General features: G+C 41.2%; 1 protein-coding gene across 9 annotated transcripts in view; it reads left to right on the forward strand.

The window, feature by feature from the left end:
• The window catches only part of adcy7 (adenylate cyclase 7), a 57,712-nt gene extending 36,262 nt beyond the window's left edge, over positions 1 to 21,450 (forward strand). For 5 of the 9 annotated variants that reach the window (XM_040125856.1, XM_040125893.1, XM_040125884.1 and 2 more), the window contains 23 exons: positions 398 to 558; positions 3,110 to 3,221; positions 3,420 to 3,547; positions 3,964 to 4,122; positions 4,530 to 4,662; positions 5,122 to 5,310; positions 5,720 to 5,761; positions 6,124 to 6,167; positions 8,732 to 8,791; positions 9,759 to 9,836; positions 11,044 to 11,113; positions 11,439 to 11,536; positions 11,801 to 11,885; positions 14,298 to 14,435; positions 14,589 to 14,687; positions 15,203 to 15,399; positions 15,792 to 15,903; positions 16,205 to 16,363; positions 17,228 to 17,374; positions 17,703 to 17,810; positions 17,972 to 18,086; positions 19,417 to 19,541; positions 20,087 to 21,450. In XM_040125856.1, coding sequence (XP_039981790.1) covers positions 398 to 558; positions 3,110 to 3,221; positions 3,420 to 3,547; positions 3,964 to 4,122; positions 4,530 to 4,662; positions 5,122 to 5,310; positions 5,720 to 5,761; positions 6,124 to 6,167; positions 8,732 to 8,791; positions 9,759 to 9,836; positions 11,044 to 11,113; positions 11,439 to 11,536; positions 11,801 to 11,885; positions 14,298 to 14,435; positions 14,589 to 14,687; positions 15,203 to 15,399; positions 15,792 to 15,903; positions 16,205 to 16,363; positions 17,228 to 17,374; positions 17,703 to 17,810; positions 17,972 to 18,086; positions 19,417 to 19,541; positions 20,087 to 20,233 — 2,706 coding nt within the window. In that variant the 3' untranslated portion in view covers positions 20,234 to 21,450. The remainder of the gene's footprint in view (positions 1 to 397; positions 559 to 3,109; positions 3,222 to 3,419; positions 3,548 to 3,963; positions 4,123 to 4,529; positions 4,663 to 5,121; positions 5,311 to 5,719; positions 5,762 to 6,123; positions 6,168 to 8,731; positions 8,792 to 9,758; positions 9,837 to 11,043; positions 11,114 to 11,438; positions 11,537 to 11,800; positions 11,886 to 14,297; positions 14,436 to 14,588; positions 14,688 to 15,202; positions 15,400 to 15,791; positions 15,904 to 16,204; positions 16,364 to 17,227; positions 17,375 to 17,702; positions 17,811 to 17,971; positions 18,087 to 19,416; positions 19,542 to 20,086) is intronic. The other 4 variants (XM_040125901.1, XM_040125908.1, XM_040125915.1 and 1 more) reach the window with 4 other exon arrangements.
• The last annotated feature ends 31 nt before the right edge of the window (positions 21,451 to 21,481 follow it).

The following is a 21,481-nucleotide window of genomic DNA, read 5'->3' on the forward strand; positions in this document are numbered from 1 at the left end:
ATCTCTGTCACAGGTTACTTTTGGGGAAAAATTTCAGACTAAAGACTAAAGGTTAGGTTAACGTATGGATTAGGGTTAGGCAAGTAGTGTTTATGGTTAGGGTTTCGTAAGTCTTCAGGTGTGTGTGTGTGTGTGTGTGTGTGTGTGTGTGTGTGTGTGTGTGTGTGTGTGTGTGTGTGTGTGTGTGTGTGTGTGTGTGTGTGTGTGTGTGTGTGTTAGCACGCCCGCGCAATCTGGCTGCCCCCAGGTAGGTATCACTGTACATTGAGTGTAACAGTCAAATAAGGCTAATTTTTTGGGACACCTAAATTGCGGTTATATAACTAATAGTGTGTATATATATGTGTGTTTGTGTGTGTGTGTGTGTGTGTGTGTGTGTGTGTGTGTGTATTTGCAGGAGAACCTGTTGCAGTCTGTGCTGCCAGTCTATATCTCCATGAAGATGAAGCTGGCAATCATGGAGCGCTTGCAAGACTGTAAAGACAAAGCAGAGCAACAGCGACTGGTCAAAGATAATAACTTCCACAGCCTTTATGTCAAGAGGCACGAGAATGTCAGGTACAACAACAAACCACCTTGACATACTGAAAAAGCAATAGGTTTTTCGATTAATTGATCATTAATGAACCCTTGTTTTAAAAGATCACCTCATCAAGGAAGCCTTATTTTACTGACCAAACCATGCACTGTGGTTGTGATGGTTAAAAAACCCATCTTATCGATCACCCATCAAGACCTTTTGAGGGCATTCAGATGTCCCTCTACACACTTACGATTTTTTATAAAGAATAATTGTAGCTGTGGAAGTACAGTATATTGACTGTCGTGTCTGAGATTTTGTAAGTAACAAGTATCTTAGGCCTGAACCTGCTCTGCTTACAATTCCTAACAGGAGATGGGTTCGCAGACTAAATCAAAGATTATGTTTACAAGAAATCACTTGACTTATGTTGTCTGAAAACCAAACCGGTATTGTATGTTTTAAGCTTGCTATACTTTGATACTTCCAAAGTAAAAATGGCTGAGTTCTTAAATCAAACAAATTTAATTTCCCACTCTTGTCTACTTCGTCTCAGTCTCAGTCTTACTCAGTCTTTCTCTGGGAAACTTGTATCACTGCTTTCTCTGTGCACATCCCTTCATAAAACAAAATCCAGGCATAAAAAAAGTGCACATAAAAAGCAGATTTTCCTGACCACTTCTCGTAACGGTGGAGATTAGTATGCCTGTTTGTTTTCAGAGCATTGACCCAGTTACAGCTCTTTGTGTTACGAGGGTTTCATTAATTTACCAAGTGCAGACAGATATTGGGTCAGCTTAAACTGAACTTTGGCAGATGGCTCACCAGCTCATTTTTTTTGGGATAAATGTAGGCAAGATACAGTTTCTGCAATGTAGGAACACATTGTTAACATACTTTTATTTATACATTTTCCAAACTTACACAGGAACACATTCATTTTAAGAGTCTATTTTCAGTTCTGCATATTGGCTTAAAATAAAACAAAAATTGCACAGACAGCAGTAGACGGAAAATGATTGGACTGATAATATCTATTGTCTGGTTATCAAAGTACTTTTGTCTGAATGAATGTTTAGACAATAGACTTTTGGTCTTTGCTAATTAAGAGGTCATTGTGACATGTGTATCACACACATGTGCTGCCACGTTTATTTAAGTCCAGAGTAAGAAGGAATGATAGGCTGCTTCTCTGACCATCCCTATAATTACCCCAGTTGGACCGGTCATTAGCCATGTTGTCTGTCTCATGGAGCACCTGGCCGATTTCAACAGGTTAGGTTAGGGGCTTTATCTGTGTCCCTCTGCTGGTCGACTGACGGGCAGCTGTCCTCAGACCAGGCTGCAACTTTTAACCAGTCAACACTGGTAATCAGCCTCGGCTTGACGTTGTGTGGCTCGTTACCAGTTGAATTTGTGCAGTGGCCTACATGTAGTGGTCTGAGTTTAATTCCATCACACGCACAGATCTATGGATATTTGTGCTTGCTTTGAATATTTAGGTACATAGTCTGAAATATTGTGAACCTTGGGTATACTTGGATTTAGTTTATAGCTCCAGTTCCCATCAATGACCATCTCAAAGTCAAATTAGATTTATCCCATCATGCTGGCATTTATATGCAAAGCATTCATTACACAATTCAAGTTCAGTGTGATGAGCATGGTGTTCAGTGAAGGTTAGAATTTCAGTTCCCACTGTTGCCAGCCCTGCTAAGGCAGGGAGTTAGGTGCTGTGTGTGGGTTGGGCCTTGTTAAAATTCCCGCTGTTTTTTCCTTGTGGAGCCGGAGTCTTTCAGGGATCAGATGAGATATCATTGTCTCTCTGTGGCGCGCTGACCGGCAGCCTTAATGATGCCTAAGCTATGATTGAGCATTGAACCAGACAGGCCTTTTAGTCAGTCACTGATCAGGTCCACAGGAGGTTAATGGGAGGTGGGCCAGATGCTTTTTGCCTGAAAACCTACTTCCTAATTCAGGAGCTATAATGGTCATAATTGGTTATAATGGGCCGACAAAGCTGTGCAGAGAAAAGCAGCCTTTTTTGGCCCAAATTTTGAGGACACAAATGGTGTGAGCTTTAAGGCCCTTAGTATCCTCCTGTCGATTCCAAACTGGTCAGTTGTTTAACAGTGCACTCAGGTGGTCCATGTCATTTTCTTAAGTTGATTCACTGATGGAAAAAGCAACTGTTTGGAATGATGGAAGCAAGGGATGATCTCCCGACAAGTCTGGACTCTCGACATGTGAATCACAAAGCATTACCAATAGACAGAAGTTCCATGGATATATTGCTGCTGCTTTCCAGCTGTCCATCGTGTTGAAGTCAAACCTGAAACGTCTCTTTTGGTCTCCGTGGGGTCTCATTTGGTGTGAGGTGTGGACTTTGAGGAATGCTGCAGTTACCGTAGTTTTCCTATATTTCCTATAGGTTCCTATATTTCATTTTAGTGTTGCGAAATGTGAAAGTAGTTCCAGTTGATGTTATATGATGCAGACCTTACTTATTGGATATTTTTACAGGTCAGAGCAGACATTCCTGTTTGTGTGCATGTGTTAAACTTTGATTGTGCCATTTCTTTCTCTCAGTATTCTATATGCTGACATTGTTGGCTTCACCCGGTTGGCCAGTGACTGTTCTCCCAAGGAGCTGGTCATCATGCTCAATGAATTGTTTGGGAAATTTGACCAAATTGCCAAGGTGAGTTGTTTAGGATTTCTTTTTGTCATTATTACAGACCAAGGCACTTCATTCTCAGTAGTACAAGACTGTGGTTGGTATTGGACAGCTCCCATATGTTGGCATGTGTACGTTCATATCCTGTCTTACTGCTTACCCACATTTGTCGCGTTGTAGCATAAAACTATATTTTCCTCTCTTCATTGTCATTCCTTATAGGAAAACGAATGCATGAGAATCAAGATCCTTGGAGATTGCTACTACTGCGTGTCAGGGCTGCCGGTGTCTCTGCCTAGGCACGCCAAGAACTGCGTCAAAATGGGCCTTGACATGTGTGAAGCCATCAAGTGAGTTTGTGCCAACCATCCCCGTCAGCCTGTGAGTTATGTAAATAGAACGTGTTAAAACTGATTTGCCAAACCTCTCAAGAACTCACTCTTGAGTCATGTTTCTAGTTTATGGAAATGCAGTTTGTGTTAGTTTTAAAAAATATATTCTACAGTAATACATAGAATTGCACATGTTGAAAATGATTTGCCATTTTTATGAATGTATTATAACAGGAAAAAGGAGGGGAATCTGACTTGGCTCTAGTGGATGATGTTTCTTAACCAGGCGTTTGACACAGAGAGACAGACAATAACAGTAGAGCATATTGTAATGTCATCCTCAAACTTCTAATGTGCCTTGAAGGACTGTGGTTAGCATCTACAAACAACCTTCAACAACAGTGGGCTTTAGGATTACTTCGAAATTCCTTCAGGCAGGTACGCGAGGCCACAGGGGTGGATATCAACATGAGAGTGGGCGTGCATTCTGGCAATGTGCTCTGCGGTGTTATTGGCCTTCGCAAATGGCAGTTTGATGTGTGGTCACATGACGTCACTCTGGCCAATCACATGGAGTCGGGAGGCCTTCCAGGGTAGGTGGTACAGTATTCCTTCTGTGTCATGAATTTCATAACTTTTACAATAACCCAAGTTTCAGAAATACACTATTCAACTCTTTCACTATAAATGTTATGTTTGAAAATGATGGGTGTCTTATTTTAGAATAAATATATTTACATTTCTACACTCCAATAGTGATACAGATATACTGTCTGTTATCCAAAGATTTGAATTGCAAATTCTTTAAAGAGACCAGTCAATAAATTAATGTAAAATTGTCATTTAAATTAGTGATTTTACATTTGTTAAACTTAAGTAAAGCTTTGCCGCTTTGTATATGTTGTGATAACACAAACTGATAATATGAATAATAGAAATAAATGTCTTATACGTGCCGTGCCAAGTATTTAATTTTTTCTCCTGCTCTCCACTTGGTAAGACGTGTCCACATCACAGAGGCGACACTGAAGCACCTGAACAAGGCTTATGAAGTTGAAGAAGGCAACGGCCACATCAGAGACCCCTACCTAAAAGAGCTCAATGTCCGAACCTACCTGGTCGTTGATCCACGGGTGAGTTCTCTTTCCAGCTTCCTTAAAAATGCACATTGTGATGGAAAGAGTGAGAAATACTGTATGCAGCATTGGAAACACATGCTCTTAAGAATAATTGCTGGTATGATGATGAAGCATATTAAGAGAAAAATAATTGTGTAAATTTTAACTGTGTTGTTGTCCTAATGCTGTAAATCATGGTTGATATTTCAACTACTAATATACTTGGTAGCCATTTTCTAAAAACTGTAACATAATTGTGTAAATGATTTTTTTCCCACCATACTGGTTGCTATTGTTTTCTCCCGGGCTGAACAATGAGGTATACAAGCCAACTCTAAACAATCCTGCAGTTGGATGGTAGTCTGCCAGGATTGCACAGGAATGTACTCACTCTGATGTCTGTGCATTAGAGCTTCAGCTGAATACCTACAGTGTACTGTAAATGCAATCTAATTTTTCTTTGTGCGTCTTAAGTCTAAGGACCCTTCACTGAACACCCGTAGCGCGCCTAAACCTCGTGTCAATGATGGTCTGAAGATGCGGGCATCTGTGCGTATGACCCGTTACCTGGAATCCTGGGGGGCCGTCAAACCTTTTGCCCACCTCCAGAGCCGAGAGGGCTTCACCCCAGACGCTATTGTCAATGGCAAGTCACGCTGCAAGGTGAGCAAATAGTGTATTTATTTTTTAATTGAAAGGCAACATACAACGTAGTATACGAATTAAAAGCATGGCCTCTCTGTGCTAATTAGTCAGGACAAATTTCATAATGTGAGATAATCTGGGAAATAGCACGTGTGTAAATGAGAGATAGAGCTGTTATAACATGGCCACTTTTTACTATGTTCTGATAAAAATGCTGCTGCACTGTGCCTCTAATGGAAAAAAGTTTGGGCAAGGTTTTGCTGTCTTCTCTGAGCTGTTGAATGTTAAACGCACGGGGCTTTAAGTTGTTTTAATTGATGTTCTGATTTACAATGCATCTAACATTTTGATTACTTGTATAATAGATGTAAGCTGTCAAAATTGCACCTTCTCAAAACAGCTGTACTAAATATGTATGTTTATGCAGAGTATTAGTACCAGTGGTGGAAGAAGTACTCAGATCTTTTATGTAAGTAAAAGTACCAGTACAACAGTGTAGACATACTTTGTTACATGGCACAGTCCAAAATTTTGCTTGAGTAGAAGTACAAATGTATTAGCAACAAAATGTGCTTAAAGTACCAAAAGTAAAAGTAATATACAGAATGACCCATTTCAGAATAATGTATGTTATATTAATTGGATTATAATTATTGATACATTGATGTATAAGCAACACTTAAATGTTGCAGCTGGTAAAGGTGGGGTTAATGCTAATTTTAACTATTTTAATTAATATCTATAATAATACCTCAGAATTAATTTGATTATATTTTGCATTAAATAAAGTGATTCTGCACAAGTACCTACTGTTGCGCCTATCTTTTCCAGGACATCCCCCTGCGATCCGCCCCTGGCTCCAAAATCACTGAGAGGTAAGACAATTCGCAGCTGTTTTGGTGTCTATTAAACTGTAACAGCGTAAATGCTAAACTTGGCATGGGTAAAGAGTTACAATGTGCTCACACTCAATCACCCTGGAAGTCGGCCCGTGTAACAGCCCTGTTGCTCAATAGCATCTTGATGGCCATTGCTTAACAGGAAAGAGTGTGTCCCGTCATCTTGCCCTGCCAAGATTTTTCCATCTGTTCATATAATCTGAGCTGGTCGTCTTTCCACCACATTGTATTAATAATATTGCGTAATACAGTATATCAAACCATTTAGAGGAATAATTAAATTTTCCTGCAGTCATTACATTACTGCCCGTGTTCAGCTATTCACACGGAGATTATCATAATGTAAAAGATGCATGGGTGTCATGAGAGATGAGGAATACTGATAGAATGATGTCACTAGTTGGTAAACTTTATGCTGGTAATTAGGGTTTAAGAGTCTTGTTAGACAACTTGATACATGTGAGATTTTCCTTTTGACTTGTTCTTTCTTACACTTCTATTTGTGGATGCATGATCCACATTTAAACATGAAATATACAGTTGATGGTCTTATCTGGAGTCATTTACAGTAAAGATCCAGGCACGATGATTGGTGTCTCTTCTACACATGATGAGGAGCTGTATGTAATACACCATCTCTGAGCTGCTATATGTAAATACCAGGTACGACAGAAGGGAAATGAGAAAATTACTATTTAACTTGAAAGTCTGAGTGGTAATTGTTTGGTACAGATCCTTAAACTCCATATTCATGAGATTTATGGATTGCTGCCTCTGTGAAGAACTCCTGGCATGGGTAAAAATTTGCGCCAACAGGCTATTAATTACCATTGATCAATGCATGACTTCCTGAAACTGTTTTCCTGGAACGGAAAAGCCACAGTAACTCAGATAACCACTCTTTACAACTGCAGTGAGCAGAAAATCATCTCAGAATGCGCAGCACATTCAGCCTTGAGGTGGATGGGCTACAACGGCACAACACCAAGTTGGGTTCCACTCCTGTCAGTCAAGAAAAGAAATCAGAGGCTTCAGTAGAACAGGCTCACCAAGACTGGACAGCTGAAGACTGGAAAAAAAATAGCCTGGTCTGATCAGTCTGGATTTCTGCTGAGGCTTGCAGATGGTAGGGTCAGAATTTGGTATCGTCAGCATGAATCAATGGACCTGACCTGCCTTGTGTCAACAGTCCAGGCTGGTGGTGATGGTGTAATGGTGTGGGGAATGTTTTCTTGGCACCCTTTGGGGCCCTTAATACCAATCAATCCTGGTTTTAATGCCACAGCCTGTCTGAATATTGATGCTGACCATGTGCATCCCTTTACGGCCACAGTTTACCACCTTCTAATGGCTACTTCTAACATGATAATGCACCAGGTCACCAATCAAAAGTCAAACTGGTTTCATGAACATGACAATGAGTTCAGTGAACTTCAGTGCCCTCCCCAGTCACCAGATCTGAATCCAGTAGAACATCAAGGGGATGTGGTAGAAGAGAGAGATTACCTGCATGAATGTGCAGCTGACGAACCTGCAGAAATGATGTGGTGCAATCATGTCAACATCGACCACAATCTTAAAGGAAAAATTTCCAACATCTTTTGGAATCCATGGCACGAAGACCTGAGGCTGTTTTTAAAATGAAGGGAGGCCCTACCCAGTATTATTATGGTGCTCCTAATAGAGTGCTCGTGAGTGCATATTAACAAATCATTAATGTATGATTATATCATGTTTTATCATTATTAAGCAGTTAAAACACTGTAACAATCTAGAGGAGGTTATTATAACACTGGGTAAAATAGTTATTATGGTCACACATTGTTCAACAATGAGACAGTCTATGTTCCCAAAGCAGAAGGAGTGTGATACAACTGGAGTTTGATACAACCTGCAAGTAAAACATTGTTGTCACTGAGGGTCTGCCTAGTACAGCTGTCCTGCATTGGCATGCATTCATGCAGAGTGGTGGGAGTGCTGAGCTCAATGACAAGGCATTCAATTAGCTTCAAATAATGCATAGACAAATTGATTATGGTTATAGCTGACAATGGTGAATTCTCTTTGCCAGGCAGTAAGAGTTCAGACAAATATTTAAAGTGTAGCTACTGATTAGTGGGCAGGACTCACCCACACAAACAGTGTGGGCTAGAGTAATGTGATTAGAAAAGATAAGTGCGTGCCTAAAAGCACAAGCATTCCACCCTGGAAGAGTGGAGGTTTCTTTTTATCTCGGAAACTGTTAATTTCATTCATGCATTCACAGTCCACTGTAGCGGAGGCAGCGGCTGATGAACATGTCTGAGGCTGAAGTGACGGTGAAATGAGGTGCACCCACTCAAGCTTGATGACATTACAGAGCAGAATACATTTTTTCTGTGGTTAAAAGTAACAGTTGGGGCTGTGCTGCACCTGTTCACAGACCCATATCTAGCTGTTAGGAACTGTTTTAGATGGATTTTCACATTTATTTGCTCATTGGCCCTGTGTTTTTCTTTATGATGAATTTGTGTTTGTGTCTTACTGTTGGGCCCTGGCAGCTTTGATGAATCTCTAGAGGAACCATTCTCCTTGCCCGCACCTCCGTTCAGCAGCTATAAGTGAGTGGGACCTTCCTGGCCCGCAAGATCCCTCAGTGCAGTAATTCTCAACCTTTTGGCTTGTGACCTCCTCAAACAAAAAGAACTGATGCTTGCTCATAGCCACTGGTTTAAAAGAGGGTTAGCTTTCAAATGCTGTAAAAAATTGTTCTAAGTTTCAACATCTTTTTAAAATTGCAGATTTTTAGACAGTCAGTATGCTTTGTGCAGTTTCCCAAGAGGAATTATTTAAATATTGTGGAATTAATTAATTTTTGTTAGAGCAGGGCCTAAAACTACTCATTTGTCACAGTAATGAGAGTAACGAGTAAGAGAACACATTACACTATAAATTCCAATATAATTCACACCTTCCTTTTTAACCATTCTGTTAGTCACCCACACCCCAAAAAAATGCTATGTGGCGTCCTGTCCCCCAGGGTGAGAACTACTGCCTAAGTGGAGAGCCTTGCCGTCCCAAGACTAACCTGAGCAGTGTAAAACTGTTCTTTTCTGAATGTTTCTCACTGCTACCTCTTTGTAACCAGGGCAACATGTGATCTCCATCAGAAACCCTGTAACCTCTGTTAGTGGACTGACATGCTCCTATTAACACTGATCACTGACTGGGGCTTGTGTGTATCTGGGTCTGTGCATCTGCGGTGAGCGTTTCCTTCCTGATAGAGTGGGGGGTTTCCAAGCAGAAGCATGGCAGAAACACTCCTTTTGAATCCCACAGAGATCGTCTAACACACAGCGTTCTGCATCCGGCACACTCCCTCTACGCAACTCTCTCACAGGCACAAACAATTTCTTCCCACTAATGCTTAGAATGGCATTAACCAAGTTGCCTTTAAGCAGAGCTAAACTGGACCCGAGTAACCTGCATGACCTGATCTGGTTTTCCAGCATCTGTTCCAGTCAGCCTGCATGTCTCAGTGTCTGTCTGCCTGCCCTTTCCTAATTGTCTGCGTGCTTTCCACCGCAGGAACAAATCCCAGAAGAGTAAGTTTGACGAGGAGCTGCACAATGAGATGACCACTACCATAGATGAGCTCAGCAGCAAGTAGGTCCATTCCTACAATAAATCAAATCACATTGAATGCATGTAGTACATTTCATAAAACAATCTAACCCATATTGCATGAAATATCATCTAAGGTTAGATCTGCAGTGATCTGGGCAGAGAAACGTCTGATACACTGTTCTCTATGGGTTGAAATTTTTAAGCAGGTTGCACTTTGGTGATAAAGCAGATATTTGGTTTATGATTGAAAACACCTGCTCATAAATCACTGATGCTTTGCAGAATCTTGTAAATTTAGACATGGCTATGTGAATGATATCAAGTTAATTTTGGACAAAATCTTTACTTTTTATGGTTTTGAGGATGGCAGGTTTGGTAGGTTGGTCCACCACTTTGGTCCAGATTTAAATATCTCAACCACTATGAAACAGACTGCTGTGGAATTGTGTTGATACATCGATGACATTGGTGGTCCCCCCCCAGGATGAATTTTTATGACTTTGGTGATCTCCCTGAATTTCCATTTAGCGCCATCATGAGGTCAAAATTTCAAATTGTCCAATACTCTGGTTTATGACCACGTACCTGAAAAATGAATGGCATTCCCATCAGCCTCTGCTGTACTTTGTGTTTAGTGCTAATTAGTAAATGCTAGCATGCTAGTAAGCTAAGATGATGAACATGGTAAATATTGCATCTGCTAATCATCAGCATGTTATCATTTTCCTTGTGAGCATGTTAGCATGCTGGTGTTAGTATTTAGCTCAAAGCACCACTGTGCCCAAGTACAGCCTCACAGAGCTGCTAGTGTGACTGTAGCATGGCTCTTAGTCTTGTTAGCATATCATTGCAAATACTGTATTAAATATTGTACATATATCAAATCAAGGCAATACTGTAATAATTGTGCCATTAATTATGTCTATATCAGTCACCCCTGATTTTTTTTTTTTTTTTTGAGTCACCATGATCTGCTAGCAACAGGCGGCTACCACTTGTACATCTAACATCATCACAAATTCAGACCTTTTTCTCAAGTCATGAGAGAGCAGTGCGGCAGCTATTTATACCGTGTGATCCGGTTCTGATTTACTCTTTAAAACAGTCACAGTAGAGATTTTAAAATCTTGACACTTACAGTGTAAAAGTCAGAACAATTACCTCTTCTTTCTTTCTTTTTGTCTTTGCTCGTTCCTTTGTTTCCTGATTTCATTCTCCTTTGTTCCTTCCTTTCTTCCTCTGTCAGGCAGTGGTCTAAGTCTGAAGAGAGTGGCAGTTTAGCTCTGTGGTTTCCAAAGAAGGATCTGGAAAAACAGGTTAGTTTGACACAAAGCTGCAAATAGATCACTGAAAGCATTTACAGTCCAGACTGCAAGTATTTGGACATTATTCGAACCCTTGCAATTTCGGCACTATGTGGTTAAAGGGCTATACCCACACATTTCTATCTATGATGATGTAAAACCCACTCAAATTAAAAATGAGACTGCGCACTTTAATGTAGTATCCATTATTTTATTTCAAGTTGAATGTGCTGAAGCTCAGCCCCAAGTGCTTCCAGTCTGGACTGTATATTTCTACATTGTCATACATTTCCATTCAAGCAGAAAATCATGTGTGTTCTGTGTTTCTTCTCTTAAGTACCGAGCCCTGGATTTGCCGATGTTCAAACACTATGTTGGCTGTGCCACCTTCATCTTCCTCTGCATCTTTTTGGTTCAAATGTTTGTTACAAAGGAGTGAGTATGACCAAAATTTCATGTGTTATTTAAAAATGTATAACAAACATGTTGACAGTTATTATCTTGGAGTGCAACTGGGAAGAGGAGACGGTTTGCACCTTTTTTCTTTGTCCCTGAGTTCTGAGATGTAGCAGACATCATTTGTCTCAAGCCATCTCTTATTTCACAAGCGTAGTATGAAGATTATAGCTGTACTGATGGGGAAAAGGAAGAACGGGTGGAGACTTATTTTTGACATCCTCTGGTTTTTATCTCCCTCAGTCAACAGATGTTGGGGATGTCATTTGGAGTGTTGGTTTGTGTGCTGCTGCTGACCCTTGCCATCTGTTTCGCTGGTCACTTACAGGTCAGTGTGCTAGGTCTTACATTCACATTCAACATTGAGATATTTAGGTGAATCGGTTCAAGTTTCAGCTATTTTCAGGCAGTTTGTCCCCATTACTAGTTGGGTTTGTAGAAAGTGGAAAACAGGGGCCTCACGGGCACAACGACCCTTTCATACCTCCTTACAGGAGCCTAGCAAGCCATACTGGATGCGGGTCAAGCGTCAGTGTGAAAGGATTGTCATTTGTCCAGCAGCATGTGTTTAAGTCCCACATTGTGTAATGCTGGCCTGGCCCTGAACTGCATTACATGTGAATGACTCACACAAGATAAATGCCATAAAATACAGCAAGTCTTCAGGAAAATGTAGTTTTAATCGCCATCTGTCTGTACTCCTACTCCCCAATATTTGAGCTGTATGATCCAACAAGTAATGCAGAGATAAGATTTTTAAATAAAAAACTAAATAGGTAGAAGACTGTTTGATACAGTCAAAAGCTCCAGAACAGGTATTAACCTTGTAGTTAGACTGTTGTGTCAATTGGTGTTTCCAAGGTCAAGATTGAACTTTAAACATCAAAATAAATACTTTAGATATAGTTAGGTCCATAAGTATTTGGAGAGTTCGTAATTTTTCATAATTTTGCCTCTGTACAACACTACAGTGGATTTGAAACGAAGCCATCAAGATACGATTGAATTGTAGACTTTCAGCTTTTAATTCAAGGGGTTTAACAAAAATATCACATTGACTGTTTAAGAATTAAAGCCATTTTAATACATAGTCCCTCATTTTTAGAGGCTCAAAGGTAATTAGACAATTGACTGACAGTCAGTTTCATGGCCAGATGTGGCCTGTTCTCTTGTTATTTCATGACAAATTAAGCAGAAAAAAGGGTCTGGAGTTGATTCCAAGTGTTGAATTTGCCCTTGGTAGCTGTTCATGGGAACAGAAAACATCTAAAAAAGCCTGCCCAGCTGTGGAAGAAGAGTCTTTGGACAGATGAAACCGACAATAACTTGACACTACAATGATGGGAAGAGAAGAGTATGGAGAAGGAGAGGAATGGCTCATGATCTAAAAGCATACCACATCATCTGTCAAACATGGTGGAGGCAGTGTTATGGCATGGGCATGTATGGCTGCCAATGGAACTGAGTCACTGGTGTTTATTGATGAAGTGACTGCTGATAGAAGTAGCAGGATGAATTCTTAAGTGTATAGGGCTATACTATCTGCTGAGATTCAGCCAAACGATGCAAAACTGACAGGACGTTGATTCACAGTACAGATGGATAATGACCCAAAACATACAGCGAATGCAACCCAAGAGCTTCTCCAGGCAAAGAAATGGAAGATTCTTCAATGGCCAAGTCAGTCACCTGACCTCAGACAACTGAGCTTGCTTTTCAATTACAAACAAGCAGCAACTGAAGGCTGGTGCTGTAAAGGCCTGGCAAAGCGTCTCAAGGGAGGAAACTCAGCATATGGTGATGTCCAAGGGGTCCAGACTTCAGGTATAAAAATGGCTGTAACTCCTAAAAGGTCAATTTTTTTTAATTTTTTTAATTTTTTTTTGGTTAAACCCCTTGAATTTACGGTGAAAGTCTACACTTGAATCACTTCGTGATTGCTATGTTTCAAATCCACCATGTGGTGGTGTAGTGAGGCAAAATGATGAGAATTGCGTCACTGTCCGAATACTTATGTACCTAACTGTACGTTCTGGGTCAGGCAGTGAGTGATTTTCTGCCTCTCTTTTTTTACTTTAGAGTAGCAGGTCTTAACATTGACATAGAAACGCATAGTATTTGAGCATACATTTTTCATGTTTAATAACTGCACATTATTAATTGCAAACATGAGATTTTATGTTTCAATATTTCATAACGACCTTGCATTTTTTACAATATGTAGCGTTTTAGGCAGGTCATGTAAGGCAACATTAGGTGTTTGTACAGTGTCTTTGTTTTTGCGTCAGTAGTGAGAGAACAACAAAAAAAGATCAAGATATCAAACATCCCTTGCAGCCAACTATAAAAGCTTCATAGTTCAAAAATGTAACAAACTTTACATTAGGCAAGTGCGTGGTAAATAAAGGCGAGGGTGAAATGGGTGTGTGTGGTGTGTACATATGTCTTTCACTGTGCCAGAATTAGCCAGCGTGTGAATGGAAACATGTCATGGAAGCTTCTCCCTGCATTCACAGTGCTGCAGCTTTCTATAGCTAATCTACTGACTTGACGGGCGACACCTGACATTCAGTCCTTGACAGGCTGTGCTTTCTTCTCTCAGACAGATTCCTTCACTGGAAATAGCCAGCACTGAGTCACTCACACATGATGTCTAGAGATGGATGACTGTGCAAGAGTCACATGCGCCTCGTACCTGTTTGATTCCGTCTTTCTCCTCACTTCTCTTTCTCCTCCGCAGCGCCTGTTTCCAGAGAAGCTGTCGAGGTGCCAGTGGCTGCCAGCCGTGTCTGAGGCGGTGGTAAAGCGGCCATGTGTGCGCCTCCCTCTGGCCACCATCACTACTACGGTCATCGTTATCTTGGCTGTGTTCAACCTGGTAAGACTACACTCACATGTTGAGTGCTCAGAGAGTGCGGTTATATACTCTGCTATTTCTAGCTGTGCGACACTTCATAGCTGCCATGCCAGACTTCGAAGCACTCTGTGCAGTGGCTGATTGACACGCAGATATTTTGTTGTCCCCCTGCAGTGCTTCATCCAGACACATGTGACAGAAGATCTTGCTGACCTGTGCCACACAAATCATTCCCATGCGCAGGGATACGAGGAAGGCCTCTTCTACCTGCCCGTGAGTCATGGATTGGTTAACCATTGGCAGTAATAAAATGGCAATATTTAAAGTTTCTCATGCCATGTATGGGATGGAGTACCGAGGAAGACATGATGCCAGGGGGGTGTATTTGTCCATCACTATTACTTGAGAGTTTCTGGGCTTTTTCAAGGCAACCATTGCAAAGGGATCAACACTTGGACCAAAACATCAGACACTTAATTGAAATGTTTGATATGTTCGATCTCGGTCCTGCTTCATGGATGTAGCAGGTGATTGGGTGGCTCGAGCTAAAACATTCAACACACACTTTTGCACCTTAATTTGTATGGCATTATCAGCATGTAACAACTCTGGGTACTCTTCCCGTCTATGCAACTCTAATTCCTCCTGAATATGCTCATGTGTTTTTATGGTATCGTCTGATACTGTGATTCATTTAAAGTTTTTCTAGCTGTGGAAAGTGATGGAAAGTTGCTTCTGGTATTTGTCCCAGGTCTAACTCCATCTCTTCCCTCTTTCTCTTCCTTTAGTACTCTGTATACTGCTGCATCCTATCCCTCATTGCATGTGGAGTCTTCCTGCGCGTGAGCTTTGAGCTCAAAGTGCTCTTCCTCACTGTGGCCTCCACAGCATATTACATCATCATCCTCAGCACCAAGAGGGAGCTCTTTGTGGCCTACGGAAATGTCCTCTATGCTCAGACCAATAACAGCTGGAACTGCAGCAGGTGGGATTCAGTACAAAAAGAAAATCCTGTAGCATGTCTGGTAGTTTGAAGTGTATCGTTTTCTACTGCTCCTCTTGGAACCTTTCTCTAACTGTGCCTCTTTGGCACAAGAACATAAACTCTCAGTGGATCATGTACTTCAAACAAAGAAATGATTGAAACAGATTACATTATAGTAAATTTATGTAACTTAGCCGAGTCAGGGCACTTAAGTAATATAATAATTGATTGGTGGAGTAATAAACAACCAGAACAGTCGGGTGCTTGTGGTCAAAGTTCCAGTACCTAAGAAAGACATTACAGTTACTAATTCCCATTAACAGTGAATGATCACATATGAAATATGTAATTCGGAGTGAAGTCCAGGCACAGGCGTCTCATTTGTTCCACAGCAGAGAGGACGAATCCATCCTGCGATGGATAGGGCTGGTGAAACACCCCCAGGTGATGAGCTGCATATACATCACCCTGTTCCTGGTTACTATGCTCATCATCTCACAGCAGGTAATGACACTCTTTGCCTCTTTCTCCTTCTTTCATTCCTTTGTTATTTTTATATCTCACGTTCCAATCAGACAAACTGAAAGCATGTTAACAGATTAGAAATGTAAAAGGCGTTTTTAAAAGGCGACATTTGTCTGTCCCCGCTGTCCACCAATTATTAAAATGATAATAAGTATTAAAATTGTGGAAATAAATAAATCAATTATGCTTCAAGAAATCCAGGAAAAATCCAGCTACAATTGTTTTAAATTATGGTTTTCTTCGCTGTCTGCTCTAACCTCCCTGTGTTTTTGTCCCCTAGAACGAGTACTGCTTCCGCCAGGATTTCCTACTAAAGTACAAGAACCACACAGAGCAGGATGAGATCGAGACCAGGGAGAACCTGAACCGCCTGCTACTGGAGAACGTGCTGCCGGCCCACGTGGCAGCGCTGTTTGTCGGGGAGAATAAAAAGAATGAGGTGAGATGCCACCCAGTCTGTTTCTTTAACGGCAATTATAAGATGGTAAAAAGTTTGTAAAACGAAAATCAGATATTCATTACTGCTACTTCCAGCAATACTATAACCATGACTTATTTATGTAAGAGTTCAGTATGAATCAGTTCAGTTTTCCATTTTTATCATGAAAAAGGGAAGATGTTTTCTTCATCTTTTAAATCTAGCGTCTCCCTTGGAGACTGGGTGTTTTTCAAAATGTTGTGTAACTTCTAAATGAGGTAAAAGTTTCACTAATCTCTGAGAGGATATTATGTCCGTGGAGTAGCAACAGTTTGAAACAGTGAAACATGATACTGGCTGTTTACTCATGAGGACATCAGATTACCACTGAGAGTGACTTTATTGTAAAGGTAAAAAAAAAACCAAAAACGCTGAGCCTCATACCATTTTACTGGACATAATTGCAAACAAAGTGTGTGTCAGAAGTGGCTCTGTGCTTTGATGCCTTCCGGTGTCGTAATTATTGGCACTAAATGTAATGGTGATCATGTGGAAATGTTCAGTTGAAGCAGAAGCAGTTTTACATGGGTGACACTGGTTGACAGGAGTTAGGGATATACCAGATTTCTCAAACTAAAGTTATAAAGGAGCTTGTGTGGGGATTAGGGAAAGGTAGTACTGCATGTTTTTTTTTTAAAAACAAAATCCTCGCCAATTATCAATGTAAGAGTTCAGCCCAAAACTATGAGTTGTTAGTAGTTAGGGGAGGTCTGACTGAAAATAGCACTTAACTTCCTAAAACTTATATTAAAGCCATACAATCCCATTTTCCTCCTTGGTAAAACTATTAACTGTTCGTGTTGTATTTTGGGATCTTCCCAACAGGACCTCTACTACAAGTCCTATGACTGTGTGTGTGTGATGTTCGCCTCGGTGCCGGATTTCAAAGAATTTTACACCGAGTGTGATATCAACAAGGAGGGCCTGGAATGCCTGAGGCTGCTCAACGAGATCATCGCCGACTTTGACGAGGTCAGGAAGACAAAGAAGGAAACCCCCTCTCTCATCCTCATCCCTTAATTCTTTGCCAAGTACTTCTCTGTGAAGCATGACAGATGTTTTCTTTAAAGCCCCAGTCTGTTATCAGTAGTTCCGTTTATGGACTTATTCCAGTTCCAAATGTTATCCATGTGGAGCCCGACATGGTTAACATTGTGCTGATACAGTACAGTCTTATTATCTGGCTAAATCCCTACAGTGTGAATGCCAGCAGGAACAAGTACTGTAAAGGATGAGACGTTGGGGGGATGGCGTTCCCATATGCACACAACACCCATTTTGCTTTTCTCTAACCCAACAGCTGCTGTCCAAGCCAAAGTTCAGCGGTGTGGAGAAGATCAAGACAATCGGCAGCACTTACATGGCTGCTGCTGGACTTAGTGGGACGCCTGGTCAGGAGAACAATCAGGTGCAGTGGCTGCTAATACAGACCAGGGTCAGATCAGCTCTTTTAAGTGTTTCTTAGCAAGCCCTCAGCACACTTTTTGACCTGTCATTTACATTTATTAAACCTAAAACTTGAAGCATTGAAAATGAGTTTGTGGAATGACTCCGATTGTGTTCTTTCAGGACAAAGAGAGGCAACTGGCCCAGATAGGGAACATGGTGGAGTTTGCCATCGCTCTGATCGGCAAGCTGGACGGCATCAACAGACATTCCTTCAACAGCTTCAGGCTACGTGTGGGTGAGTGCGCTCAGCTGCTTGGCAGCTTTGGCATAAACCTTTAAGTGGACGCAGAGTGCACTGCACTGCAACCAGCTCGGTTAGGGCTGACACTGTGACCCAACAGGTTTCCTTGGCTACACAAATGATTGGCATTTATGTAGTGTTCGCCAACGCTCGATTAACAGGCTGCTACAGACTCAGGTCTCTCCTAAAGGTTCAACCGTCTTATCAGAAATTTGCAGTATCTGCTTTGAGGTTGCTTGTAATGTTGAGGAGGAAGTTACTGCGGTAAACTTCAGTACATCACATTATACGTAAAGTAACCAAACCCATTTGAGAGTCTGAGAAACCTTTACCCCTGCCTGTTGTGTCTGCAGCCCTGACACCGTCATTTCCAGACAGTTTATTCTGCGCAGACATCTTGGGTAAAGGTTTTGGTTGAAACATTTACATTTCTTTGGAGATAAAAACTTACACAAGGCATAAACACTGAAATGTCAAACTGAGGGGTATAAACCTTTGACAGATTGCTGTCCCTATCAGCAGCTGTGTCTGAGACACCTTGTGACTTTGGAAGAAAGAACACCATCTTCTACTCTTGAAATACATGTTTATTAAAAAGCAATTAAAGTGTTTGCCCCCCCCCCATGCTCTGAGTGGACTCACTGATGTTGTGAGATTAACTGCAAAATTCCGTTTTCTTTTTGATTTTGTGAACAGCTTTTGTTCTGAGCAGTCACAGCTTTGGGCTGGTGGGCCCCATCTAATAAAGCTACGCGCACTCTTTATGGCGTTATCATGGTGTATACTGTGAGTGTGTACTTACAGAATATGTGCAGTGATGTGATTAGCTTGAAACCGATTTCTCCTCCTCTTCTTGATAGATGCAGTGAATTTTTTAACATTTCTTTGCTGTTTTAACATGAAAAACACTGTTATGGCTTTAAAAACAAAAAGTCCAAACCTTTTTCACCTAGCCACTATTCCAGCCCTCCACAAAATGCAACATTTCTTCTGCTAGTCAGTGTCCTCGACAGAGATGAAGATGCGAACCGACAGCATTGTAGTAATGAATGAAAATGTTTTTCATTAGGTTTTTCATTCTGGCTATCATTTGACCTTTTCATGGAACATCTCCACCTCTCTACTTGCTGAGCCAGTGTGCAGCCTGAGATCTGTAGATGGATGAATCTCATTTTTCATCTTGAAAGTTATTTTTCATCCTGTTTTCAACCTCTACATCTTGTCACGCCTTCTCTGTAAACCCTGCACAATGTACATTACACAGTGCATCGCGAAATGCAGAGTTGAACTTTGAATTGCGTGCCGTCGGTTGTTTTTCCCACAGGTATTAATCATGGCCCAGTGATAGCTGGAGTGATCGGGGCGAGGAAACCTCAGTATGACATCTGGGGCAACACGGTCAACGTGGCCAGCAGAATGGAGAGCACTGGGGAGCTCGGAAAGATCCAGGTACACGCAGCACAGTCCGACAAAGGCAAACGGCAGTCTTTCATTTGGTGTTCCTTAAGGTCAAACGGCCACATGTCACTCCTCACATAGTTACAGCTCACACGGTAGTGTGAGCAGCTGGCTGGATTTACGGAGGTTCAATTTCTGACTCTGGCTCAGATCTGAGTTTCAGAGCGACAGAAATTAAAACAATTCCCAGTCATAAGAACATCTCATGAGATGAACATTTTATTTGCGTTTTCCCTGCAAATGTGCCACATTTACTTGAGGATTACAACCCAAATTAATGCTTTAACTCGAGAAGCTACTTGGATTACTTTGCCTCTTCTAGTAGCTATAATATAATCCTACCATAGCTACAGTGAAATGCTGTCACAATGAAGTTGTAAATTAATACGTGTATTTCATTACGCTGAAGGTATTATTTGGGACTATGTCATTTCTTTTGAGTTTTATGATGAAATTTAAAAGGTTGTAAATTTGCTGTTTAAATTGGACTTTTCTTAGCTGCAGTTGTGCGTTACTTGTTTTGTGTCTCCTTCCAGGTAACAGAGGAAACGTCCGACGTGCTGCAGAAGCTGGGATACTCGTGTGAGTGTCGGGGATTTATAAACGTCAAGGGGAAAGGGGAGCTAAAAACCTTCTTTGTGTGTACCGACATGAGCAAGCAGCAAAGTATGGGGCTGAGCTGAGGCCAGGCCGCCGCAGCCAACAGAACTGGAGACAGACTCATGCACACAAGTCAAAGAGTTTATGAACTCCCGCACACACCACAAGTGTTGAGACAGACCTACCTGTAAAACAGCTGTGTTCCTGTGAAGTTGCTGAATGAAAATACTGAGGCGTATTAAGGGCTGCCGCTGCGCTGTGTGCTGCATGTGACAGTGAACTCTCTCTGCTTGGGAGCCTTTTGTCAGATCAGGATGTGGCAGTCATGCTGGAGAGATGGTCAGTACATACTATCACCATCTTTTACTATTCAAGAACACATTTTTGTACTTTTTTTTTTTTTGTCTCTAACTTCGATGTTGTTTGTGAAAGAAAACGTATATTGTACTAATGCCAAATACATTTGCGTAATTTTTGAAGACCTCTTTGGTCCTTTAAAAACAAAACAGTGGATTCTGTTTGGATCATGTGAAACCAATCTGGTTTTCCTGTTTGAGAAGGGACGGACACTCTGCTCTATTACTGTGTAATGAGCAAGACATACTATATGTGAGGCGGTGGGACAGAGCTGTTTCAATATCAGAAACAGGCTGTACAGTAGACAAAGATATAGAAAAACTCTTTTCTTTCTCCTGTCTGCAGGACATATTCAGATAAGAAAAAGTAGTAAGTTTTATTTTCTGGCCAGGCTGCAAATCCTAGTTACTCCATCCTCAGCACCTTTGCCCCGTAGGTTTAGGTTTAACAACTCTTCATGTGAACTCTCTATGTTCCAGCTGTACAATTCGGCTTGAGTCACATATATGACAAGATACTTGCTGCGTTTCAGGAGGAGGTGGTGGAGGAGGTAGAAGCCCATGTGCTGTATGTCTGCATCTGTTAAAGTGTTTATTCTTCTCAGATAAGAAACCAATTTTCAGTGTCTTTAGCTGCCTGTCTGCATATATGCTACGACGCGGGAAACCTTCAATGCTTTCTTCGGTGTCCTTAGTCTACATGTGTGAACCTGCCTGCTACGAATGTTTTTCTGGCTCCAGCACAGATGATCACCTGACCTGATCTGGATCGCTTGCTGGGCCTCTGAAAACTGGATTTGTCTTGTGGCCTTACCTTTTGAGACCATCATCTCGTCTGTAATTGTGGTTACATCATAATAATAATGTATTTGCCTTTATGTGAACAAATGTGACATTGGATTTTGTACAGATACAGAATGTAATAAATGTTTTCCTAAGTCTAAGGCTTGTCATGCAATATTTCACAAGAGCCAG

This window comes from Xiphias gladius, chromosome 1 (genome assembly GCF_016859285.1).
Source record: "Xiphias gladius isolate SHS-SW01 ecotype Sanya breed wild chromosome 1, ASM1685928v1, whole genome shotgun sequence".
NCBI classification, from domain to species: domain Eukaryota; kingdom Metazoa; phylum Chordata; class Actinopteri; order Istiophoriformes; family Xiphiidae; genus Xiphias; species Xiphias gladius.